Here is a 27,546-nt window from a genome sequence, read left to right as displayed (position 1 = left end):
TGGGGTGTGGGGTGCCTGCTTTTAATCCTAGGAGGTTGAGGTAAGACTCTGAGTTTGGTCAGAGCCTGATCTACAATCAAGACTATATGGAGAGACCCTTGTCTAAAAACAACAACAAAAAACAAAACAAAAAAGACCAAACCTGGGGTTGGGGATTTAGCTCAGTGGTAGAGCGCTTGTCTAGCAAGCACAAGGCCCCGGGTTCGGTCCTCAGCTCTGAAAAAAAAAAAAAAAAAAAAAAGTGTTTGCCGGGCGGTGGTGGCACACGCCTTTAATCCCAGCACTCGGGAGGCAGAGCCAGGCGGATCTCTGTGAGTTCGAGGCCAGCCTGGACTACCAAGTGAGTTCCAGGAAAGGCGCAAAGCTACACAGAGAAACCCTGTCTCGAAAAACAAAAAACAAAAAACAAAAAAAAAAAAAAAGACCAAACCTGGCAGTGGTGGCACACATCTTTAATCCCAGCACTCAGGAGGCAAGTGGATCTCTGTGAGTTGAGGCCAGCCTGGTTTACAGGGTAAGTTTCAGGGCAGCCATAGCTACAAAGTGAAACTTAGTCTAGGGAAAAAAAAAAAAAAAGCCAAAACAACAGACAAACAAAAGCCATACTCCTTTGTAGCAATCCCTTTTCTTCTTCTTCTTCTTCTTCTTCTTCTTCTTTTCTTCTTCTTCTTCTTCCTCCTCCTCCTCCTCCTCTCCTCCTCCTCCTTCTCCTCCTCCTTCTTCTCCTCCTCCTTCTTCGTGTTATTATTATTATTATTATTATTATTATTATTATTATTATTATTATTTTGAGACAGAGTTTCTCTGTAACAGCCCTGGCCATCCTAGAACTCACTCTGTAGACCAGGCTGGCTTGAACCCAGAGATCCGCCTGGCTCTGCCTCCCGAGTGCTGGGATTAAAGGCGTGCGCCACTGCCTGGCAGACTGGGGCTCTTAGGGACAACTCCAGCTAATCATGGCCTGAACCTTAGGGAAGGCTGGAGTGACTCATGAGCAAATACCAGGTACAAGTGTGTCTTCATGTCTGCACTGAAGTGTAGGGAGAATTCACCTGAGAAAAAAGCTAGTCTAGAGCTGGAGATCAAGAAGTCAGTCATAAGGTACGCTAGCCAGAAGCATATGAACCTACAAAAAAAGCCAACAGGCTAGACTCCAGGGTTCACAGATTTCAAACTGTGCCCTGAGATGTCCACTGAATCTCACTTCTATCTACGGTTCAGCCAGAGAGAAATGGAATGTCCTGGAAAGCAGACGAGACTGCGTACTGGGTAGCCCTTCAGCTTCTTTCCCATCTCTACCTACCTTCCCAGACTTGGGAATGAGACTGGATGCATCCTCTAGACAGGATCCTCTTGACCAAGTCCCAGTGATTCTGAATAATCAGGACTTTCTGGACCACACAGAGACCCTGACTCTTCAAAACAAAATGGCCAAGCTCCAGGAGCATTTGCTTCATCTACGTGAAACCCGAGTTCAGTTTCCTGCACTGTGATGAGAACAAACCTCTTAATATGTGTTTGCTGACTTCCAAACAACTTGGGGGAAGACACTGCCATTTAAGCAAGAGGTACACAGTATGACAGCTGAAGGCAGACAAGGAGGGCTTGGCTAGAGCAGATGCCAATGGAACCAAGACGTTCTGAAGCCTCTCAGTCTGAGACTGACATGGAAGACTGTAAGGCCATCTGGAATTCACAAATGGCTTATAGGGTGACAAAATTTAGTTTCATGCACATTATGGCCAAGAATGTGGGTTTTGAAAGGCAAAGTGAATGAGTTTTGACACTTAGCCTCACTAGACTTTTGGAAGCTGTTGACACCTTAGTTATTCTCAGAACTTGATTTTTGTTTTTATGTGTGTCCGCGCACATTGTGTGGGTGCCCACAGAGGCCAGAAGGGCATCAGATCACCTAGTTGTATGTAGTTGCAGCCTGCCTGCAGGGGGTGCCGTCCTCTACAAGAGCAGCACGAGCTCCTAACCACGGAACCTCCACCTCCCTTTTTGTTGGCTCAGGGCCTTGCTATCCTTGGCTGCTCGGTCCTACGTAGTCCATCCTGGCCTTAAGCTTGTGGCAAGCCTGCTTCACTTCCTGGGTGCTAGAATTGCAGGTGTGAGCCACTGAGCCAGCTTTGAACTCCTGCCTCCTCCTCCCAAATGTTGGTATTACAGGGGTGTGCCAGCATGCCTGACTTTAAAGTTTATTTAGAGATGTGTATTTAGTGAGCACTTCCGCTTGCCAAGACTACCATGGCAACTCTGGGACTTCAAAATCAGAGAGAAAAACCTACCCCAAGTGGGATTGTTCTGATTAAAACGAGAAGGGGTGTCTGTCAAAGGACAACAGAAGCACTCTCAGAGCCAAGGCAGCCACAGCCCCTACAGGGTAGTCCCGGGCCCTGGGTGCTTGAGGCAGACAGGGACTCCCAGGAAAACCAGGCTCTGCAGAGGGATGGAGGTCTAGCTACACAGTGCTAGTGGTCAGCACAGTATTAACAAAACAACCCGAGACCCAGAACGCTCAGGCACATCCTACGGGTGACATGGAGTCTCAAGGAGAACAAACTAGTGCACGTGGCTAACTCACCACAGGTGGTTTTACTAGAGGAGAACCTGACTAACGCCATCGAGGGCTCACTCTGAACAGGACAGCTGCGGATAGGCCGAAGCCAGGCCAGGGATGGAAAGACCAGATTACAGACTATAGATTACCGTGGGCTCAGTAACTTGCCTACATTTTCTCAGTAGACAGGGGCGAGCCCAGCTCCTGATGTTGAGGGGTTTAATGGACGCATGTCAGATATAGCATGAGCTGTGCAAAACCGCTGACTTTAGCTCCCTCAGAACTTCACCTTCCTGCCTGACCCTTCCCATCATGTCAGCCAGGACTGATGGACTCTTCAATTTTCAAATTAGAATATACATAAATGCGGGCTGGGCTACTGATGATGTAGGTCAACAGAACTGGCTGACTATTCTGTAAAAGGGACTTTCTATTATAAATAATTCTAGTCCTGACAGTCCCAGGCTACAATATACAATAAAAAGATTCATTTAGGTGAGATGTCTGCCTAGTTTGGAATCTTCTAGACTCAAGAAACCTATTATTCTGTTTTCCTCAGTAAATTGCTTGCACATGTAACATAAGCCAGCTACAATCTACATCAATCTTGCTCTTTGGCTTTTTTTCTCACTGAAAAGCATCTGAAAAACAGTACTGGACTTTCAGTGAAATAACACAGAGAAATCCAGTAAGGAGTATTTTTGGTGAAACACACACACACACACACACACACACACACACGGTTGAAGTTTAAGTTTCCACTACAATTTAAGTCTCTGAATCCTCTTGTGAAGCTAAGGAGCAAGAATTACTGCCCGAGCTGCCCTCAGCCCGTCTTACCTTTCCAATGCTCTTGTCTCTCGCTGGTTGAGCCCAGCTTCTCTCTGCTCCCCAGTGTCTGGCTAAAAACTAGGACTGACCCTAAACCTTCCAGAAGCAGATCTTAAGGACACAGCTCCCCACCAGCATCCTCTGGCAACACCTGCTATGTATGGGACAGACATTTCTCAGGTGTATTATGTGTAGTAGAGTATTATTTAAAGGTGTTACTTTTGCTTATGTTGCATTTGTTTAACTCTGTGAAGCTGTGTTACTGTGCCTGTCTAAAACACTTGATGGTCTAATAAAGAACTGGCCAATAGCAAGGCAGGAGAAAGGGTATGCGGGGCTGGCAGGCAGAGACCATACAGAGGAAGAAAAAAGGTCGAGGAGTGAAAAGAGAGCTAGGAGCCAGAGAAGGAAAAGGACATCAGGCCAGCCACCCAGCTACACAACCAGCTAGCCAGAGTAAGAGTAAGATTTACAGAAGTAAGAGAACGGGAAAAGCCCAGAGGCAAAAGGTAGACGGGATAATTTAAGCTAAGGAAAGTTGGCTAGAAACTAAGCCAAGCTAAGGCTGGGCATTTGTAATTAAGAATAAGCCTCTGTGTGTGAATTTATTTGGGAGCTGGATGGTGGGCCCCTCAAAAAGAGCAAAAACCAACAACAAAATGGCACCCCAATGTGGGGCTCTCGAATATCCATCTAGAACCTGAGAAAGATGAACAAACAAAAGAGTATACGGCTCCTTTTAGAGTTTCAGCTAGACAGTTTCTGCTGGTCAACGCCTGCCACAGTGCAAGCACTGGCATTCTAGAGCTCTAAGAAGGTCGAATGCAGTTCCTGGTCAGACACACCTCCGAATGGTCGTGAGTTTCACACTTGGCTTTCACAACTGAGAAGCAGGCAGCGCCAGCTGTGAGCCGTGCATTCGGAGAATCCAGGTGTACCGTATCAGTTTAAAAGTTTGCTCGTGCAGTCAAAAAAGGCTAAAAGATACAGTAAAAGAGATCCAGAGACAAAAACCTCTAAACAGGTTCCAGTCTGTTTTACAATGTGTGTAGGCTTAAAGAAAAGAAAAAGGGTATGGACAGTGATACAGAGGTTAAAAAGTCTTTAAAGAGTAAAAGAAAAAAGCCATGTAAGATGGGAAATACATAGGCAGTTTGGATCCTGTATATTGTATTTTGAATTTTTTTTAATGGTCATAAGCAAACAACAGCTGCTAAGAGACATGGGATTGAAAGAGGGACTGATGAAATAAATCAGCCTATATACTTTAGGAATGCCTGAACTTTTAAAAAGTCAAAAAATGTATTTGTCAAATGGAAATAAAAAATGCTTTGGAGTTTTTTCCCACAGGAGATGAGAGGCTGTGGATTCCTTCAGGGTTAATATGGGTTGGCCTAACCAGGTGAGACCTGAAACTTTGACAGGTGATAGCAAAAGCTACTGCTGGTCTTCCCCGGGACTTGGTCATTATCTCAAATTTTCCCTCTGGGACCCTAAAGATACTTTGTTCACAGATAGCAGGAAGAAGTATGGAGAAAACTACACCCACATTCCCAAGAGTTAGGGGGTGTGAGTGGTTTTTGGTTATTTAGTGGCTTATAGATGTTTGCTATCATTTAAGACTATAGAATATTGGAAAAAAACTTATTTTTGTTACACTGTATATGTTTCTACTCTTGTTTAAAGGACTTTTGTATATTGATACAAATTTAAGGTAATTTCTGTTACAACATAATGTATGTTTCTACTCTTGTTTAAGATATTGTACTTATGCAGTTTATTTAAAAACGAAAGGTAAAATTCTAGTTTTTGAAAGTGTTATTATAAACTATATAGGATAATCAGGAAACAGGTTAGTGGCTAATCATTTATAACAATCAAGTTTGTAGATTGGTATGTTTCCTAGCTCATACAGAGATATTTTAGATAGATGGTCTTTAAATATTTCAAAGTCCCACATAATATGGCATTTAAAATGTTTTGTTAACTTAGGGTTTTTCATGACAATGAGACACATCTGCTTCTAGCAGCACCAATTTACTTCAGATGATGGGCACTGAAACTCCTTATGGGTTTGTTTTCACTGTGGCAAGGTTAGTCACTGGGCAAAGAAACTGTCTTACCTTCAATTACTGACAATGTTGTGCAAACTGTACATGGAGAACCCAGAAAAAAAGTGACTGTTGAATTTTGCCAAAACAAAGCAGGATAGTCCTTCAAAAGTCCTGCTTCACAGGAGAGTCTGCCAGAAATTCTGCAGGACACACAGAAAAGTGACTGCTAAACTTTGCCAGAGTCCCTCAAAATTCCTGCTTTATACAAGTCTGCCAGATACTCTAGGCCTGTAGGCTGAAGATGAATGCCCCAATGTTGCAGAGGAACTCTGGGTGACTATCCAGGAAGCCAAATGTCTCTGTTGTTAGATAATATTACATCCTTCTGTATCTTTGATGAAGTTGAAGACTATATAGTTACAGTTGCAGTTTCTCTTAGTTATGATAGAAAAGTAAGTTAGGTGTAAAACTTTGGATTCACTAAGACAGGATAGAGAATGCATTATTTTCTTTGAATATGCTAAGTACAAATGGACAGAATATTGTGAATGTAATCCTTACTTAATAATTGTTATTGTATATAGTCTTACTATGTTAAAACCCTTTCATTTTTATTTAGACAAAAAGGGGGAAATGTAGCAGAATATTATTTTAAGATGTTTTACTTTGCTTATGTTGCATTTGTTTAACTCTGTGAAGCTGTGTTACTGTGCCTGTGTAAAACACCTGATGGTCTAATAAAGAACTAGGCCGGGCGGTGGTGGCGCACGCCTTTAATCCCAGCACTTGGGAGGCAGAGCTAGGTGGATCTTTGTGAGTTTCAGGCCAGCCTGGTCTACAGAGAAAGCTCCAGGAAAGGCGCAAAGCTACACAGAGAAACCCTGTATGGCGTGTGTGTGTGTGTGTGTGTGTGTGTGTGTGTGTGTGTGTGTGTGTGTGTGTGTTAAAGAACTGGCCAATAGCAAGGCAGGAGAAAGGGTAGGCGGGGCTGGCAGGCAGAGAGACTATATAGAGGAAGAAAAAAAAAATGGAGTGAAAAGAGAGCTAGGAGCCAGAGAAGGAAGAGGACATCAGGCCAGCCATCCAGCTACAGAACCAGCTAGTCACAAAATAAGATTTACAGAAGAGAGCAGGAAAAGCCCAGAGGCAAAAAGTAGACAGAATAAGATAAGGAAAGTTGGCTAGAAACTAAGCCAAGCTAAGGCTGAGCATTCATAAGTAATAATAAGCCTCCGTGTGTGAATTTATTTGGTCGCTGGGTGGCAGGTTCCCCCCCCCAAAAAAAGAGTAAAAAACCCCAACAACAATCATGGAAGCAGGAGGCTGTGTAGCCACGCACTTCTCTACTCCCACACACTTGGGGCACTACAACTCTTTGAAGCAGGTTGCATTCCATATGCTATCATCGGCCAGGACCATCTATCCAGTGTGTTGCAGAGATGAAGCTGTGCACAGCCCCGAGGGACCCCAGCAAACAGGAATCACGATGGAGGCTGCAGAGTGCCTGTTAATCCGTTATGATTTATTAGCTGTACAGCAGTAGATCCTCCTCCCCAGCTTTCAACCCCATTACATATTTTATTACAGGTCTCATGTTGGCGTCCTAAAATAATGAAAAATATCACACAGTACAGCTAAGTACAAAAATGCATCAACCTAGAGTCTGATAGCTAACTGATGGCTCTCTTAAAAGCAATACACAGAAGAAAAAAAGTGTTTGAAATCAGTCAGACTGAGGCTCTTTAAAAAACACATATCAACATGTGACAATTCATGTGCAAGAATCACTTTTTAAGTTGGTTTGCTTCACATTATTAATTTTTTTTTCAGATCCAAAGTTTAAATTACTGACCTAGTGAAATTTTCTGGCCCAGCTTGCCAGGGCTGCTGTGACCCATTCATAATCAACTCTTCTGGCTTTAACAGAGATTTAAAAAATATAACATTCAGCAACAAACAGAGCAAAGAAAATGTTGATGGGAAATCATAAATGAGAGTTATTTGTTCAAGGTTCAAATGCTGGCTCCATGACCTGGAAATGATGACTTTCCACATGGGTGTCCATCACTAGCAGGCAGCAGGCCCGGTGACCTTCTGCTACATGATTGTGATCCGATTCCACATCTACACACCACCGAGTCCGTGGTACCTTAATTTGCAAGTAATTAAAATGCTGGGTTTTCTCACACTGCACATCTTTTCAACCTCTTAATTAATGGAAAAGATTAAAATGTAAAAAAGGTTATTTACAAGCTTGACCATACCAGAAACTTTGCCAAGAAAGAGGCAAAGCATTCAGGACAGAAACTGATCGTAGCATGCCATCCTACTGGTGTGCAACTGACTCCGAGCAAAGGGAGTCAGGGAAAAGCAAAAGCAAAAACCAGGTTAAAAGTCTAAGTCTTTCCCAAGTCTGCATTTACAATTAAAAACTCTCTTGGGAAGACCATAGTACTCTGGGAAACCCGTGGCCATTCTGGAGTGGTTTACTAAATCAAGAGAGAGGGCTCAATGTCTCTGTTTCCATCTAAGAAAACTAGTTAGGCATCAACACTGTCCTCAGCACTTACAGTAAACCCTCAGAGACTTAGCACATTCCATGATTTGCTAACATCAAACAACAAGTTCTAGGAAATCACATTTTTCTAACATCATCCTTGAAGTTTTCGTTCTCAGTTTGTTTGGTAAAATGGTGTAAAATTATGCCGTTCCCAAAGCCAAAAGAAAGAAAGAGAAAAATTAAGATGTGGGCCGTTTAAACACAGCCCTAATAGTCCTGGTGACGAGCAAGGCCCCGTCATCACCGGTCCATCATGCTGAGGATCATCTCGGGTGTGAGGTCTCCATTGGGGGCATCTGTGGTGGCTGCCTGAGCCTCCTCTTCTTCCCCTTCCACAGGCTCAGCATCTGGCTCTTTTTTGACTTCAACTATAATGTTCTCAATTGCACCTGTATTCTGGTCTTCAACCTGAATGATGGCTGTTGCTGGCAAAGAAGAACAGGAACAAAACAAATGGCACATTAAAGCCCCAGAGTATAGGGATCCTTTCAGATGCTGACAAGTGAGCGGGGTGGCAGCAACATAGAAAGCCTTAGCAGCGATGTGGAAATCAATATCTCAAAAAAAAAAAGCTAATGTTAAGTCATACATAAAAGCCCAATAGGCTACAAATTGTCAAAGTACCAAATACTGACATTCATCTTCATAGGCACTCCAAATTGCACTTTTAAGATGTTTAGTTTCCTTACTTTGTGAATTTAGGATTTATACTAATGTGAGGCAGGGGAGGAAAGTCCAACCCCACATAGCACATGAGTAGGAATACATCAGTGTATGATATGGCTGACATTTCTGATTCTGTAGTGCTCCTGACTGAATGTGTGTGGATGAAATGAGGGGCCTGGTTCGAGATCTAAAGTTAACTTCCTTTTCCGTGATGGACATCTAAACATGGGGTTCAGGGAGAACATTTAATAGATTAAACTGAGTTTAGAGAGAGGAAAGGCTGTTCTAAGGAGATCTAGAGACACATGTGAGTAGATAGTAAGCACCTGTTGCCACCCTGCAGGGTGCCTGAAAGGAAACACACCTCTGGACCAGCCCTTACACCTCCCATTGTTCTTTTCTCTTTCCCTTTCCCTCCTCCCCATGTAGCCCAGGTCAGCCCCATTCCCCCAAGTGTTGGGATTATGGGTGATAATACCACTCACAGTTTTATAGGGCAGAATCTCTCTAGATTGTTGAAGAATATTATTTTTAAGGTGTGTTACTTTTGTTTATGTTGCATTTGTTTTACTCTGTGAAGCTGTGTTACTGTGCCTGTCAAGAACACCTGATGGTCTAATAAAGAGCTGAATGGTCAATAATGAGGCAAGAGAAAGGATAGGCGGGGCTGGCAAGCAGTATATACAGAAGGAGTCAGAGAAGGAAAAGGACTCGAGGGGCCAGCCACCCAGCTACACAGCAGGTCACAGAATAAGAGTAAGATTTACAGAAGTAAGAGAATGGGAAAAGCCCAGAGGCAAAACAAGACAGGATAATTTAAGAAAAGCTGGCAAGAAATAAGCCAAGCTAAGGTTGGACATTTTTAAGTAAGAATAAGCCTCCATGAGTGATTTATTTGGGACCCCCCAAAAGAGAAAAACAACACTAGATGGGCACTTAGCCCACTCCTTGTTTTATCCCTCATGCCTTGAAATCTGGCTCTCTCCCATCTAAAACTGCATCACTCTGCAGGTGATGGTGACTGGTTGTTTTACAAGCCCTCCCACATTAACAGTGCACCCCACTTTAGGACATTAGCACCCTTCTCTGGACTTTTTCTCCTGGAATCTAACAGGCTTTTAGAGAAAACTTCCTGAGTCTGTTTGTCAATGTGACCTTAACTTGTTTTCATGACTTAATTCCCATCTTTACAAGAACACAGACCCATCTGGCTTCCTCAAATGAGGGAGAAGATGCCTACTGAGCCAAGGCAGGCAACTTACGCTGGTTCTGTTTGGGCTGGTTGGTTCTTCCAGGAGGTCGTCCTCTTCTCTTCTTGGCAGGTGGTGGGGCTGGGGCCTGAGGCTGAGGCTGTGGCTGAGGCTCTGGCTCAGGTTCAATTTCTACAGCAGGCTCCTCCTCGTCCTCATTGTCATCCAGATCAGGCTCAGCATTTTCTTCTCAAGAAATCAGAGCACAGGGGACGGGTCAAGCAGAGTGGAAAGACAGCCAACAATCAAATGTTCGGAGAGCACCACTCTACATTTCCTTTACTAAGGAAAGGGCTTAGGCTAGGCATGGTGGTGCACACCTTTGTCCAGCACTTGGGAGGCAGAGGCAGGCGGACTCTGAGTTCAAGGCCAGCTATGGCTATGTAGAGGGGAAAAAAATCCTTTAAAAAAGGCTTTTACCAAAGTTTTTGCTATCTGTAATGATAAGGTAAACTGGTACTGTGCAGAAGTGTTCAACTTATATACTACTTTCACATTTCACATGGGCTGCCCATTACTTTCCCCTTTTAACTTTAGTATAAGAATACTGAGTTTATGCCAGGCAGTGATGGCACTTGCTTTTATTTTAATCTCAGCACTCGAGAGGCAGAGGAAGGCAGATCTCTACAGAGCAAGTTCCAGAACAGCCAGGATCACACAGAGAAGCCCTGTCTCAAAAAACCATTAAAAAAACCACTCACCTTCAAACCATAGAAACACCTTCACCTTATCAGTTATATAAAGAACTACAGAACAGTGCTTAAGCAAATAAACCAAAGACTCCTCCTATTATACAAGAATAGAGCAGGCCCGGGCTCAAGCTCAAGCAGCAGAGATGGAGATGCTGACCTGACTGGACAGAGGTGACTGGGGAGTACCTGTGAGCACACACTCACCTGCACGAGAAGGAAACACAAAGCTGCAGGTACACACAAGGTCCTTTCCCCTGATCCTCCTGCCCCTAACTCCTAAACTGATAGGCGTGAGCCATGATACCTACTTTATGTAGTGCTGGGGACTGAACTCAGGGCTCTGGGCATGTTCTGCAAGTACTGCCAACTGAGCTACATGCCCAGCCTTTCAAACTAAGGAGGTGACTTACTAGAGAGACTACAGATCAGGAGTCAGATAACAAGGCCTGGAAGCCTCAGATCTCTCATTTGGTGTACTGACTTGACATACACCTACCCTCCATTTCCTTGAGTAGTATCTATAGTATCCCAAACCATTTAACAGTGGTTTGAAGATTCAAGAAGGAGACAGTTGCATATGGTAGTATATTTATGCAATTCAGTACCTGAGAAGCTGAGGCAACAGGAGTTTGAGGCCACTCTGGACTATAGTTTATAATAAATATAGCCTTGCTGGGCGGTGGTGGCGCACGCCTTTAATCCCAGCACTCGGGAGGCAGAGCCAGGCAGATCTCTGTGAGTTCGAGGCCAGCCTGATCTACAGAGTGAGATCTAGGAAAGGCGCAAAGCTCCACAGAGAAACCCTGTCTCGAAAAACCAAAAAATAAATAAATAAATAAATAAATACAGCCTTTATTTAGATGTTCATTACAATATGAAAGTCCCTTTTATTAGGCTTCACCATTTCAGTTAGGAGGTGTTATCCGGAGCTAGGGAGATGGCTCAGCTAGTCAAGTGTTTGGCATGGAAGCACGAGGACCTGAGTTTGATTCTCACCACCCACATTACATTAAAAAAGAAAAAAAAGGGGGGGTTGGTGGCTGGCCCAGTGGTTTAAGGGGACTTCCTGCTTCTGCGGAGTTCAATTCCCAGCACCCACCTCAGGTGGCTCTCAACTACCAGTTACTCCAATTCCAGAGGATTTACTAATTCTGGCTTCCACTGGCATCTGAATTCATGTCACATACCTTATTTCCCCACATATACACAAAATGAAAAGATTAAATACTACTAAATAGAGCCTGGAGAGGTAGTATGTGCACTGGGGAAACAGACAGGAGTACCCTGGTCATGACCTGAGCTCCTGCCGACACCAACACAAGCCCCACCACGATGTGAAAAAGGCCTTTTGGCACTAGGTGGCAGTGGTGGTGGTGCACTCCAGAGGACTGTACCACCATGCCTGGCTTTAGAAAGATCACTATTATAAGAGTGATCTTCTTGCCTCTATATCCTACACATTTTCTGGAAACTGGGCTTCCAAATTTGTCACCTCTAACCAAATCAACAAATGATCCACTTACCACTATCCGAGGAGTCTTCCTTTTTAGAACGCATCTTTCTTTTTCTTCCTCGTTTGCTCTTCTTTGTCTCTCCTCCATTTTCCCCTTCTACGCCATCTGGACCAGCACAGTTATCAGCATGTCTTGCCATTGTATTCTGGCAAAGGAAACAAACCTTGTTTTACACTAATAAAAGAGCTAAGTTCAGACTGGAAATTTCCTTTATTTTAATCAAATTAAAAAAAACTTTAAGGAATCCATAAAGTCCCAAAGTTCTGCTAACTATACTGAACATACTCCTTCCAACTCCATTCAGGGATATGGACGGTATCTTGAGCAGTCAGAGACGGGGGGAGGGGGGGAGAGAGACAGGAATGGAGTGAAGGAAGCACCTGTCAGAAAACAAGGTTGCCTCTGCACCCCCAACCCCGCAGAGGGGTGCTTAGTGCCTGTAGTCATAGTCAGGGGGTTTCAGGACAGCTGGCCAGTGCTTACTTGGCTAAAAAACAGAGAACAGAAGAGATTCAAGCTAGCTAGGGATAGGATGAATTGAAGATTTCAATCTCAACAAGGAAATGCCTTTAAATCATCAGCCTACTCAAAGATACTGCAGTCCCTATCAATAGAAGGCTCCCCTCATGGACAGAAGACCTTGGGAGAGGGATGAATAACTCTTTCCAAATGGCAAAGCATCTCTACATTTATTACTCCAGTGACAAAAACCGCATTCTGCAATGGCAGATCAAGCATGTGATATTAAGAACTATAACGGGAAAACTGATCCTTACCCGGCGTGTGAATGTTTTTCCACACTTGGAACAGACAAAGGCCGCAGGGACAAAGTTGGGGTCATGATAGCGCTTGAAGTGCATGTCAAGGAGCTGTTTCTGGCGGAAGGTCTTGTCGCAGTGGCTGCAGGCATAAGGCTTCTCCCCTGTGTGAGTGCGCTTGTGCATGATCATGTGCCTCTCCTGCAAACAGAACTACTTGTCAGAAAGGCCTCCTGCAAACAGAACTACTTGTCAGAAAGGCCTCAGAGGGTCACAGGACTACTGCCCCAGCTGCTATGCGTGCACACCATAGGCCTTTCATCCTCAAGGAGTTAACACCATCTGTCATAATGGTGACAGTATATTCAGAGGGATGCAGGAGTGCTCCCCTACACCTCACCACCCCTGCTGGTCTGCTTTTCTAACTTCCCTTGAAGAGTCATTCCAGAGCCAGATTTCTTTTCCTTCTCAAGTCTTAGACACAATACTCATGGGTTTTTTTTGTTTTTTCCCAGACATGGTCTCATGTAGTCCAGGCTGGACTCAAATTCACTATATAGTTAAGAATGATTTTGTTTTCTGACTCTCCCAAGTGCTGAGATTACAGCATGTGTGACCACACCAGGAAAAAAGTACCTATATAAAAAATTTAAAACTTTTTATAATATTGGGGATATTACTAGCAAATGAGCCACATACCCCCTCTTCAAAAAAGAAGCTGATAGTGTGCCTAAGATATCAACTGTGATAGAAAGTGCATTAAATGGAGACCCAGATTCCACTAACTGACAAATAGTAGCATCTTTGATTTTGGTAGTATTCCTTATACTGAAATATTCTTCTTAGAAGTAGATACCAGGCAAGGCTTTAATCCCAGTGCTTGGGAGGCAGAGGCAGGCAGATCTCTGTAAATTAGAGGCAGGCTTGGTCTACAAGCAAGTTCCAGGACACAGAGAAACCCTGTCTTGAAAAACCAAAACCAAACAACAACAACAAAAAACCAAAATCAAACCCAAAAAACAACACCTCCCCCGCAAAGCTAAAATACTCAGTATGTAAAAGCCCTCTGACAATACCACACACGGACAGAGTATCAATGGCTTTCTAACTAAGACAACACCTACCTGTCTACAAGCATAATCACACTGGTCACACTTGAAGCGCTTCTCATTTTTGTGGGATTTTTGATGCTGGATGAGAGCATAGCGCTCATGAAATACAGCATCACAGTAGCGACATTTTTTGCCCTGCTCAATATAGGAATGCTGCTTTCGCAAGTGGACACCTGCAAATAAAATATAAAGCCAAGTTGAACTTGTAAAAACAAACATATTTCAACGAGTTAGTAATATATTTTATTTACCTACGAAATGAGATCAGCCCTGAAACACTTGCAGAGCAGGTGTGAGGCCCTGGTCCTGTCCCTAGAGCTGTCACCCCTCAGCCTTCCCCAAGGACCGCACTGCACATGAAAGCCAGCAAGTGACACCATAGGGTAAACCAAAGAAGAGAAAAGTGGATGCTGGAGACAACACCAATGGCACAGCGCCTTACAGAGATGAGGAATGGTGGAAAGGGGTTCAAACCAAGCTATAACACTTGTTATAACCAAGCTATAACACTGCAACAGGGGTGGGGACAGGAAAGGATGGCTTGGTACAGAACTGGAGTGGAACCAAGGGAACTGATGAGGTCACCAAGACCAAAGGGCGAGAGTAAGAACTAGTATGGTCAGCCCTGCCCCCCTTTTTTTAATAGACAGGGTCTCCTAGCTGTCCTCCTATATAGGCCAGGCTGGCCTGGAACTCAAAGAGATATTATGGTCTACCCATATCCTGAGTGCTGGATTAAAGGCCTTCGTTACCATGCCCAGCCTGGGTTAGGCTTTAAATCTAAGAGTTTTAGATTTAACTGGGGGTGGCGGGAGAGGGGGGCATGACAGGATGGGAGGCCAAGGGAAGAAAGTGCTTTAAGAAGAGTGCGGTGTACTATTTGTTGGGGGGGTGCGGAGCGGGGTGTGCTGTAAGGAAACCAACTGAAATGAGCAGACTATTTACTACAGTCCACTTGTGGGTCATTGACCTTAGCAAGCCACTTTACTGGAGTGAAGGTATAGAATGCACATGAAAGGGATCATTAGGGCTGGCCAGGGGGAAATGAGTTAGACCTAGGGTTAGGATAAATCAGTAAAAAATAGCTTAAATAGCTTACCTATCACACAAGATGTCCTGGATTTAACCCCCAGCAATGTGAGATGGTGGAGAGAGAGAGAGAGAGAGAGAGAGAGGAGAGAGAGAGGAGAGAGAGGGGAGGGGGAGGGGGAGAGGGAGAGAGGGGAGAAGGAGAAAGAGAGAAGAGGGAGAGAGAGGGAGGGAGTGTGTGTGTGTGTGTGTGTGTGTGTGTGTGTGTGTGTGTGTGTGTAATGGGGATACAGTTGGAAAAACACATAAAGTCAGGGTACCACACATACTAAGAAAACACTTTACCACTGAGTTTTATCACCAGCCTTCTTAAAAAAACTTGAGACAGGGTCTTACTACATTGCTCACACTGGCCTTGAACTCACAGAGGCCCAAGTAGGCCTTGAAATTGTTATCCTCTTGCCTCAGCTTCTTGAGCAACTAAGATGTCTGATGTTATGTATACCATCAGGCCTTATTCAAAATAACTTTTTTGAGGATAGAAATGAGTACACCAAGTCGAAAAGAAAAATGAAGGGTATGAGTGCAAAGGTGAACATAATAATAAAAAAACTTAAGCAAACAGGAAGTGGGCTTGAGGGTGAAGGGACAAGGCACAGATAGAGCCACACCAACTCCTAAGGACAGAGAGGGAAGGTGAAGGTGAATGTAGATACAATGAGGTTACAGCTGGTTTTATAACAGGAAATTTCACCTTGTTGCCTTTTATCTTAAAAAGAAGGGAAGATTAGGAATTGAAATTAAAGACTTGTCCAACTCTACTGTAGCATGGTGCCTCCTACAGAGCAGAGGCAAAAGATCTGTGGCACAAATGAATGAATTTACTAAGGATGAACGAGAGCAGTTCTAAGAGAATAACTAGTTAGGTTGCTCAGAAGTATGACAGACCAGATTAAGATTATGAATATATGGGGGCTGGAGAGATGGCTCAGAGGTTAAGAGCACTGGTTGTTCTTCCAAAGGTCCTGAGTTCAATTCCCAGCAACCACATGGTGGCTCACTACCATCTGTAATGAGATCTGGTGCCCATTTCTGACCTGGGGGGATGCGTGCAGGCAGAACACTGTATACATAATAAATAAATAAATCTTAAAAAAAAAAAGATTATGAATATATGCTATTCAAAGTCATTGTCTATCAAAATATTACTCAGTCTCCCCTTACAAAACAAACAAAAATCCCAAAAGAGAGGGCCACTTCCATGGACTGGCTTTAATCCCCAGCATAGCAGTGGGGGAGAGAAATACCACAAACTTTATACACTCATCTTTGGGCTCACAAAGCCTGGAGTAGGACATCAGGTGTCCTGCTCTATAACTCTTTACTCTCACGAGATCACCTGGGTTCAAGTCTCGGTATCACCAACAAAACACAACAATCCCTAAAGATCCAAACAAACAACAAACCAACTGAGAGGACTCAAGGACCTCTGGTGTATCTCTACTCTATGAGGTTTAGGCTCACCACTGTCCGAATGACAGAATAAGATATATCTCGCTTACTTCATAGTGTAAACAGATCAAATGTAAACAGGAAAATCTAAACCACAAAAATGTAAGCAAATGTAGAAAATATTTCTAAGAGTATAGCTTAGTGGCAGAGTGCTTGCTTGACTACTAGCATGCATGAGGCCCTGACTTTGACGTTCAACACTTTAAAAAAAAAAGTATAAATAAGTAAAAGAATAAATTACAAATATGTTCAGGAAGCAGTGTACTTTGGGCTGAGAGAGCAGACTGAGTGGTATTTACAATTCTTTTTCATTTATTAAAGCAGGGTTCTACTAATTTGGCTAAGGGTAGGCTTAGACTCCTAGAATCAAAGATTCTCCTGCTTTAGACTTCTGAGTAACTGGGACACCAGGGGTATGTCACTAAAGTCATCTCTTGTCTTCTGTCTGTCTCTGTCTAAGACAGGGTCTCATGTAACCCAGGATAGCCTTGAATTCCTGATTCTTCTGCTCCAACTTCCCAAATGCTGGCACTTAACTACTCCTGGCTTCTATACTTCTTTAGTTATAAAGATTAAGAGAATTCTAGATGATCCCATGTGCAAGCATGGGTTATATTAAAATTCCTACAGATGAATTCTCCCTCTATGCAATTCTGGCTTACCTATGCACAAGAATAGTTACCACCAAACCAATAAAATACTCCAATTATTGAGAGAATATACAAATACTCTTGAAAAACCTGAAGGAAACTGACCTTAATTTGAAACATATGTTACTTTCTGAACATTTAGAGAATGAAAGCTACTATTACAGGTCTGTTTCCCACTACAGTTTCCACTTAACTTATGTATAATCCATATTCAGGATATATTATCTTGTAGTTTGGCTCCAATAAAGAGAAGATATTAGGGAGGGGCAGTGCATGCAGCTAAGCAATGGCTTTCACTAAGTGGTAAGCTATTCACATACACAAAAGTATGAACTGAAGGTGAAATTTTTATACTTTTATTTTCATGAATTCTTTATTTGCCTCTAGTAAATCTACTTACCCAAATCACTTTTTCGGGCTATGACAGTGTCACAGTGGGGACAATGAAATTTGGCCACATTTTCTGTGTGCTTCTGTAAAATGTGCATCTTCATGGTACCACTCTGGGTAAACCGAGCATGACAAATATAACATTCATAAGGTTTTTCCCCTTAAAAGGAAATACAGAATGAACAAATTAAATGAATAAATACTATGGCTTAGTTGGTGAGTAGCTGAGTGGCAGATACATACATTAGGCCACACAGAATCTAAGGTCCTACTTCAGAAGGTAAGGCTTAGTGTAACTGTTCAGCTAATGCCTAGCTTCAGAATTAGCAAACAGATCCTATACCTTTGCTCTGCTCAGCTTTCTATAAAGCCTTCTATTTTAGGATCATAGTTCTTATAGCAAAGATTATCTCAGGGGACTAGAATTATAAATTTTTCGAAGCAGGGTCTTGTCTTGAAGCCTAGGATGGTCTGGCACTAGAGACCCTCTTATCTCAGCCCCAGTGTGAAGATTATAGGCTTTCGCTACCATACTTAGCACAAGACTTACGTTTTACAAAATGATAGTACTCAGGAAGAGTCAGTTATGTTAGATAATCTATCCAGACTAATTTTGCTTTTTGAAACAAGGACTCATTATGTAGCCCTGGCTAGTCTGGAATTTGCCATGTAGACCAAGCTGGCCCCAAACTCAGAAATCTGCCTGCCTTTTCTGGAATTAAATGTGCGTGCCACCACATCAGCTTCTTTGTTTAAAAATAAATACTAGATTTTAATTTCATTTGATGTCTCCCTTAAAAGAACCATTTTCATATTACAAAAAGGCTCAAACTGAATAAAACTGCTCTCTGGTGTATTTTCAGAACCATCAATTCAGAGGATATACCAGAGCTTTTCTTTTCTTTTTGATATTTTTGAGACAGAGTTTTTCTGTGTAAGAATCCTGGCTGTCCTGGAACTCACAGAGATCCACCTGCCTCTGCCACTACCGCCCAGCACCAGAGCTTTTTTTAACAGTCTTCCTTCCATTCAGGTAAGCCCTGGGTATATGTGGCAGTTTACAGGATTCAGTGAAGAACAGCTCATTAGTAGCAGGAGGGAGAAGTCCTACCTGAATGGGTTCTCATATGCCTTTTCAGCTTGTATGTGTCCCTGCTGGCATAACTGCACAAACTGCACTGGAACGGGCGCTCTCCAGTATGAGAGCGAATGTGTCGTTTTAATTTGCTGACCTGCAACATGAAAGCAACCGAAACTTCTTATATTTGTTAACATGGACTGTAATATGAACTCTATGGTTTAGGCACAAAAACTTAGTTTTGGGGCACTAAAGTCAGAAAAAAAAAGTCTAAAAGATAAGTGTTTCTTCATTGTAGCCTTTGCGTACATCTCAGCAATATTTCAATCCAACTAGAGGTAGATAGACGGGTAAGACACAGATCAGACAAATTATCTTCACTCATAATTGAATTGGGTGATAAGGTACACAATGGTGTACTACAGTCTTTACTTCCTAACTGTTTTACACTGTGGTGGTGGTGGTGGTCCTGAAGAATGAACACAGGAACTTGTATTAGGCAACATTTCCACATCTCCAGCCCTTCCTTTCATTTCTTTCTTGTATTTTCAATAATTTATTTATTTTTATTATATGTGAATTACTGTTTTGCCTGCGTGTATGTCTGCGTGAGGGTGTTGGGTCCCCTGGAACTGGAGTTACAGACAGATGTGAACTGCCATGTGGGTTCTAGGAATTGAACCCAGGTCCTCTGGAAGAGTAGTCAGTGCTCTTAACCAGTGAGCCATCATCTCTTCGGCCCCCTTCCTTTTATTTCTATCTTTGAAACTTTTCACAAAACTTTAATAAGTAATCCATGCCTATTTTTATATTAATTTCCTACAAAACTCAGCTCCAAGTTCATGTTTTAATCCCCCCACCCTCTTTCCTCTCAGTATTTCCTAGACAGGCCAAGATCTAAGAGTCTCTCACTTCTCTTCCTTGCTGCTGGCCATGCTTTGTCTCTTGGTAAATACCCTATCCCAAACTATGAGTTTCAAATTTGACTAACAAGTACTTCAAGCATTCATAATTGTCTGTCTGAATCTTCTGGAAAAAAGTTTTCTGATTTTAAGAGGAAAAACTCTCCCACAGCCGTGAGAATTAGACATTAAATTTTCCTATTTGCTCAGTGGTCAAGTAACTGTCTCAGCAGCACTGCTCAATCTCCTTCTTCTGCTCTCACTGCCAGTCATAGCCAGGGCTCCCTACATGCTAGGTGATGCTCTACCATTCACCTTAGCACACCCACCCCACACCTACCTGATCACTACATACTCTCATAATGTTCAACACCACACATCCCTCATTACATTTCAAATTTTTCTTAACTTGTCATTCACATTTATTCTGCTGGTAAAATTTTGGATCAAATTGTAATCTTAATTTATTCATTCCCTTTGGAAAAAATTGTAACCTTTTCTGTCTAAAGATATCACAGAAACGGTTTTTACTGTTACTTAAGTCATTTTACTACTATCAGAATTAGAAGCATTGTAAAGTTTCACAGTTCCTATTATTCTTAGTACAGGATGTCTATTCCCAATTGAAAATAGGAAGTTAAAAAAAAAATACTCAGAGGTCTAAAACTATTATTACTCCCTTCTCTTTTCAACAGTGCTGGGATTGAATACAGGGCCTGATACTCTACCACTGAGCTACACTAAGCCCCCCAAATTAAGAACTGACACAATAGCAAATTTGATACTGATCTCATGTGATGGGTCTCAGTAAAAAACATAGGTACACCATAAGTAACTACATAAAATTACCTTCAGTTCATGTACACAGGCTTATGCTTAGACTTGAGCCCTTTGCCAAGATGTTAATATATTTATGCAAATACTCTAAAATATAAAACAAGGGGGGCTACAGAGATGGCTCAGTGGTTAAGAGTGTGCACCACCCTTCCAAGGACCCACTCTCGGTTCACGGTAACTCACAGCCAACCTCTGCAGCTCTAGCTCCTAGGGATCCAAACTTCTGGCCCCAGCAGGTACCTGCATTCCTGTTTACCCAATCATTACACACATACAGAGTTAAAAATAAACCTTAACCCCCAGACCCGTAACCACCAAAAACAAAACCTGGAAGAACTCTTAAGGCACCTTTAGTGTCAAGGATCACTGATAAGGGATACACAACTTGTACACTAGTACAAGACGTGTGGAGAATGGAGATAGTCCACTAGTCGAGTTCTTGCTTAAGGTTCAACCATTGGTTCATGCACAAAATTTTTTATTTCTGTATACTTTTATATCTGGTCTCTCTTCACTTAATTCTTCCTATTCTAAAGTCTTCAGTTAATACCACTGATATTCTCTAAGGTTTTTTTTTTTTAAAGTCTGTAGGAAATGGTATTTTGGGGGATTGGCAAGATGATTCAGTGGGCAAATGCAATTGCTGATGACCTGAGTTTGACCCTCAAGAGCCACATGATTGAAGGAAAAACTGATTCCTGGAAGTTCTCCTTTGACCCTCACATTTCACAGAAATGGCAGAAATGCTTCCCCACCCCAATAAATAAATAGGAAAGAAAACAAACAAAAAACCAAACAGCTTGGTGTGGAGAACAGGTCTTTAATCCCAACACTCAGGAGGCGGGCAGGCAGATTTCTCTTGAGTTCCAGGCCAGCCTGGTCTACATGAGTAGTTAGACCTGGTCTCAAATAATTAAAAAAGAAAAAGAAAAGAGAGGATGATAACTTTGTCTTCCTATTTATAATATACTTATTTTCCTCAAGCACTAATTCTTTTAAAAAAAGGAAAAAAAAAAAAGATTTATTTATTTATTATGTATACAGTATTCTGCCTGCAGACCAGAAGAGGGCACCAGATCTCATTACAGATGGTTGTGAGCCACCATGTGGTTGCTGGGAATTGAACTCAGGACCTCCGGAAGAACAGCCAGTGCTCTTAACCTCTGAGCCATCTCTCTAGCCCTAATTAGCTATAATTTTTAATACAACAACAAAACAGTAGCATTAAGATGCTAGATTTTTTTTTTTTTTGGACAGGGTCTCACTCTACAGCCTAGGCTGGCTTAAAACTTGCAGCAATCCACCTGTCTCAGTTCCTGAGTGCTGTGATTATAGGCGTGATGGATCACTTTCATGATTCAGAGTTAATTAACACGGATTTACTCTGGCTTTTCCAGTCTTGTTAGAACTTCACACAGTGGTGGGAATTGAATTATACTGTCCCTTTTCCAGCTACCTATAAAGTAACATACACTGCTGAACTATTCTTGTTTTGGACATACTTAACCAATTATTTTTCAATATAATATCAGATTTGGTTGCTTACTAATTTCATGCAACTCCCCCTCCCCCATTTTGGTAGTATCCTTTTCCAGTTTTGGTAATAAGGTAGACTCAATTAATGAAGTCAATAACCATTCCTACCTTCCTTCTTTTCCTCTAAGTGATGGGAATCAAATTCAAAGCCTCATGAATGCTGCTCTTAGCAAGCAGTATACCACTGATCCATAGCTCCAACCCCACACTTCCATCATTGTGATCATTAAACAGGGTCTTAGGTGTATTTCAATACCCAGTCCAAGGCAATGTCAAACTCACACTCCTCAGCCTGCCCAATGTTAGGACTGAAGAGATACACACCAAACCTTCCATTTTTAAATGACTTGGGTACAGTTATTTCTTCAATGTATGGGAGCATCTTCTTGTACTAATATATAGAATCTTTTTTTTTTTTTTTTTTGAGACAGGGTCTCTCTATATAGCCCTGGCTGTCCTGGTACTCACTATGTACATGAGGCTGCCTTGAACTCACAGAGATCTACCTGCCTCTGATTCCCAAGTGCTTGGATTAAAAAGTAAGTAACTAGCACGCCCAGCCCTGAAAAATTGGTATTTTTACACACACACACACACACACACACAAAAAAAGTCTAAGAAATCTCTAAAAAAATAACTAGACACTCACTTCTACACTGGCATAATCACACATGGAACACTTAAATGGTTTCTCATGGGTGTGTTTATAACGACGATGCCGCACCAATTCTCCACTGGTCACAAAGGCCATGTCGCAGTCTGGGCACTTGTGAGGACGAGTACCTAAAAGGAGGGGATAACAGGAAGAAAGAATTAAGGGCACGCAGTAATGACAGGGTTCAATGTGTGACTCAAAGCTGCTGCTTAAGTTGAAAGGAGCTCTACAAGCTACAGGAAGGCTTGAATGAATGTTCAGCACCAGTCCCTAAGATGTAAGAACACATGCTAAACTTAGTTTCTGCTAATTGTTTGAATCCAGTGCCTTTGAATAGAAAAATCCTTCTCAGCTGGGTAGTGGTAATGCATGCCTTCAATCCCAGCACTTGAGAGGCAAAGGAAGATAGATCTCTGAGTTGGAGGCCAGCATGGTCTATAGCAAGAGCTCCAGGAGACACCTGCAGAAATTTTCTTTTTCTTTCTCTCTTTTAAAGATAGGGTCTCAATAAATATATATAACCCAGGCTAGCCCCGAACTCTTAATCCTACTGCCCCAGCCTCCCAAATGCTTAGGATTTACAAGACACCATGCCCAACTACAAAAATGACTTTCTAAAAAGATTAAGTATGAAGAGGGAAGTATCACTGGAAAAATGACAGTAATTAAGAAAACTGAATGGAATGCTTATTTACTCATCAAAGTTGCTTCTTTAGTACCACTGAGCTAGGAGAGAGTGAAGGAATTCTTTCTATGAAGTATATATAATCTGGTGGAGGCCTGGAGAGATGGCTCAGAGGTTAAGAGCAATGACTACTATTCCAGAAGTCCTGAGTTCAATTCTCAGCAACCACAAGGTGGTTCACAACCATCTGTAATGAGATCTGGTGCCCCCTTCTGGCCTGCAGTAGAAGGAAAGCAGCATTCACCTCAGAACAAAGTAGTCAAAACATAACTTCTGTTTTGTATCCTAGTGTTACGGAGGGAAGAAAAGAGCTCTGTCTCTGTGGAAACCATCCTGACAACTATTAAAGGAGCAGACACTGTTGTGGAGCAGGGATGACCATCAGACTGTACAACATGACCACCTATGTCCTTCTGCTCAAGGTCCATGTTCACCAAGTCATTTTTCATTTGCTATAAGTTTATAGGCAAGAGCATCCCTTAGAAGCTGAGCACGGTGTATATGCCTTTAATCACAGCACTAGGGACAGACACTGGTGGATCTCTGTGAGTTCAATGCCAGCCTGGTCTACAGAGTGAATTCCAGGACTATGTAGAGAGACCCTATCTAAATAAAACAAACAAACAACCCAAAGAATGCCTGCTAGAATGCAATATAAGCACATTTAGAAAGTGAAAAGCTCATTCTTGACCATGAAGTAGCACTCTAGAATATATGCATTTGACTTTTGCAGACTTGGATAACTGCATGAATAAGTTTTACCAAATCTGTTCTGGATAACCACAGAACGAACTTTTCAAAGCTGAAGTACAGTGCAAGAAAAAGTACAGTGTACCTAAACATTGACAAATCCTATCAAAGAAGAATACTGTTTCTTCAAAGTACTAGACACATTTATATGTAAGTGTGTGCTAAAACGTGACTAGGTGACAAAGAATATCCTAATATATAGCATACTACTTGTAAAGCAATAGACAATTCATTAATTATCTAATTTATATGACTTGTAAAGAAAGAAAACTGACTAATTTATCTGACAACCAGTGTATCAAATCAAAACCAATAGTCACCACTTAAAGACAAAGGAATACCTACCCTGAATGAAGTAGAGAATATGGAAAAAACACTGTTTGGGTGAGAGGACTTACAACCAAGTACTTAGGCTAAAAAGATAAAGCCTCCAGACAAGAATTGTCTTAGTCTTAGGGTTTCTACTGCTATGATAAAATGCTATGACCAAAATTATTTCAGCTTACAACTCTCAGGTCACAGGAAGTCAGGGCAGGAACTATAATTACTGGATTGCTCCCTCTGGTTTGCTTAGCCTGCTTTCTTCTCTCTCTCTCTCTCAAAAAAAAAAAAAATTATTATGTATACAGTGTTCTGCCTGCATGTATGCCTGCATGACAGAAGAGAGCACCAGATCTCATTACAGATGGTTGTGAACCACCATGTAGTTGCTGGGAATTGAACTCAGGACCTCTGGAAGGGCAGCCTATATGCTCTTAACCTCTGAGCCATCTCTCCAGCCCCTCAGCCTGCTTTCCTACCTGGCTTAGGTGTGGCATCACCCAATGTGCTGGACCCTGCCATATGAATAATTAAGAAAAGGCCTCACATGATAGCATAAGGCCAATCTCCCCCTACCCCCCCTCCTCAAAAAAAAAGGGTTTCTCTCTCTCCATGTAGCTTTGGAGCCTGTCCTGGAACTCACTCGGTAGCCCAGGCTGGCTTCGAACTCACGAGTGCTGGGATTAAAGGCGTGCACCACTGCTGCCCGGCCATAAAGCCAATCTTAATGAAGGCATTTTCTCTTCTCAGATAACTTTACAGTTTGTTTCAAGTTGACATAAAAATTGCCAGCATAAGAGTCTAAGAGAGGTCTAGTATGCAGTCACTTCACTGGAATCTGGTCATACCCAACATGAAGTTAATATCAGAACACTGTATTAAAGACTATTTTATACTTAAACAATAAATGAATTTCCAGAATGATCTTTATACTTCTCTATCCGTAAGTTTCAAACAACTTACCTTCTCTGAGATAAACCAACCAGAAACAAGCAAACAAAAAGAAAGCCAGTTTTAACATAGGTAGGATTTTACTTCTAGAGTTCTTTCTCACTGGTTGCCTTGGACTTTAGGATCTCATTTCTTGTCACTGTTAAATCCTCAGCAACACAATGATAAAAAGTCCTTATGAATTTTGTCATGTAAAAAACCACAGATATTAGCCGGGCGGTGGTGGCGCACGCCTTTAATCCCAGCACTCGGGAGGCAGAGGCAGGCGGATCTCTGTGAGTTTGAGGCCAGCCTGGTTTCCAAAGCGAGTTCCAGGAAAGGCACAAAGCTACACGGAGAAACCCTGTCTCGAAAAAAAACCAAAAAAAAAAAAAAACAAAACAAAAAAAAAAACCACAGATATTATAAGGAGGAACAAAAATAGGCTGGGCGTTGGTGGCGCACTCCTTTAATCCCAGCACTCGGGAGGCAGAGCCAGGCGGATCTCTGTGAGTTCAAGGCCAGCCTGGGCTACCAAGTGAGCTCCAAGAAAGGCGCAAAGCTACACAGAGAAACCCTGTCTCAAAAAACAAAAAAAAAAAAAAAAAAATAGCATTCTGCAATCTCCTCCTCCAGTAAGCCTGGATAGTTTAAAAACCATGTTTTAACCTTTGTTATGCTGTAGCCCCACATTTATATCCAGCACCTGTGTGTGTATTAAGGTGATTCCTCAGGAGGGTTACTGTTCTGAATGCTCTGCCACAGAGATGGCACTTGTGTGGTCTCTCATCAGTGTGGCTTTTCATGTGACGATCCAAATTTGAACGCCGTGGACATGTGTAACTGCAGAGCTCACACTGGAATGTCTTCTTTACACCTATATGCAAAACAAAACATATACTTGTTATAGTGTGCTTCAGTGTATGCCTTTAATCCCAGCACTAGAGACAGACATTAGTGCATCTCTGTTGAGTTCAAAGCCAAACTGGTCTACATTAATCTAGTGCTTTAGATTAATCCCAAACTACAATTATATCCTATCAACCTTTTATAATCCAAGTCAATCTAAGTAATTAACTCACAACATTAATATACTCACTTCTCTTTATGACTTAAAAAACAAAACAAAACCAGTATTCAATATGTAAAAACACAAATAAAACCTTTCTTTTGTACTGATTAAAAGCCCAGGTATCTGCTATATGTTTAAAAAAACAAAAAACAAAAAAAAAAAAAAAGGGCATTTAATCTAACAAAATAGTTTGCATACAGGTTGTTGTATCCTTTAATCCTTTATCCCCAAATGGTTTTATAAGACCATTACAGATAAACTCATTTTACCTTTTTTTTTAATTTTTGTTGGCTTTGGAGGCTTCATATTACCAACCACTTTCTCTGCATTAACCTCAGACAGCAGGCCTTCCTGCTGTTCTTCCTCAAAATCATAGACAGACACATCCACGTCTTTGCCCTCCTCCGTGTAACGCAGTTTGCTCTTTTTGGTTTTCTTTGTTTTTTTGGCTGGTGGCTGATAGTCTGGGTCTTTTTGCCAACTAGGGTCTTCCTGAGGAGGAAGCTCCCCCTGCTCTAGTGTCTCCACTTCTCCATTGGCCCCCACTTTCACCACCTGAAACCCTTCAGGCAAAGGTAAGGTGTGACATATCATCGGTTCACTTTCTGCGAGGCCCTCTTTAGATACTTCATTCTCATAAGCCCCCTGAAGTTCTTCTACTGAAGTGGTAGCAACAGGTACAGTCACAGGAACAGGTACTTGAACAAGCTGAAGCTCTCCTATGTTAATGGGCTGTTCCTCCATATTTACAACCTGCAAGGTTATGATCTGGGTATCGTCCACTGCTGCCTCTGCTTCAGGAGCCACTGTACCCTCCATTACTTCAGTCTTCATTTGAAGAAGGGTAGGATCCAGCTGTTCCATCATCACCATCTGTACACTGCTGTTGACATCCTGGACCACCTCACCCCCATCTGTCTGGTTCTGGGGCAGGTGGCAAGCATCTTCTTCCTGGCCCCCTTCCCGACGTCTCTGGTAAGTCTTTCTTTCCTTTCCTTTAATGAAAGTTTCAGACTCCTCCACAATGGCTTCAACCGCCTCACCTTCCATTTCCCCTTCCTTTATTAAGGAAGAACACAAATTGTTATTTAAGATAATATTTTCCCAAATAAAACAATACACATTTTAAACTAAAAACTCCTTGGTGAATGAATTAGGCATCTATCAATGGTTGTTCAACAGATATCTGACTCTTTGGA

General features: G+C 42.2%; 1 protein-coding gene across 2 annotated transcripts in view; it reads right to left on the bottom strand.

Moving 5' to 3' along the window:
• Window positions 1-6,949: 6,949 nt before the first annotated feature.
• Window positions 6,950-27,546, bottom strand: part of Ctcf (CCCTC-binding factor) — a 47,534-nt gene continuing 26,937 nt past the window's right edge. Inside the window, exons 3-12 of one of the 2 annotated variants that reach the window (XM_028854384.2) lie at window positions 26,617-27,406; window positions 25,982-26,152; window positions 22,584-22,717; window positions 18,693-18,813; window positions 17,592-17,741; window positions 14,013-14,173; window positions 12,907-13,089; window positions 12,140-12,275; window positions 9,937-10,113; window positions 6,950-8,433 (exon numbers count right to left, since the gene is read on the bottom strand). In XM_028854384.2, the coding sequence (XP_028710217.1) occupies window positions 8,249-8,433; window positions 9,937-10,113; window positions 12,140-12,275; window positions 12,907-13,089; window positions 14,013-14,173; window positions 17,592-17,741; window positions 18,693-18,813; window positions 22,584-22,717; window positions 25,982-26,152; window positions 26,617-27,397 (2,199 nt within the window). In that variant the 5' untranslated portion in view covers window positions 27,398-27,406 and the 3' untranslated portion in view covers window positions 6,950-8,248. The remainder of the gene's footprint in view (window positions 8,434-9,936; window positions 10,114-12,139; window positions 12,276-12,906; window positions 13,090-14,012; window positions 14,174-17,591; window positions 17,742-18,692; window positions 18,814-22,583; window positions 22,718-25,981; window positions 26,153-26,616; window positions 27,407-27,546) is intronic. The other variant, XM_028854385.2, reaches the window with a different exon arrangement.

The sequence above is a fragment of the Peromyscus leucopus genome, chromosome 5 (genome assembly GCF_004664715.2).
Source record: "Peromyscus leucopus breed LL Stock chromosome 5, UCI_PerLeu_2.1, whole genome shotgun sequence".
In the NCBI taxonomy this organism is placed as follows: Eukaryota; Metazoa; Chordata; class Mammalia; order Rodentia; family Cricetidae; genus Peromyscus; species Peromyscus leucopus.
Note: the sequence above shows the minus strand (reverse complement) of the source record. Positions and strands in the feature narration are given on the sequence as shown.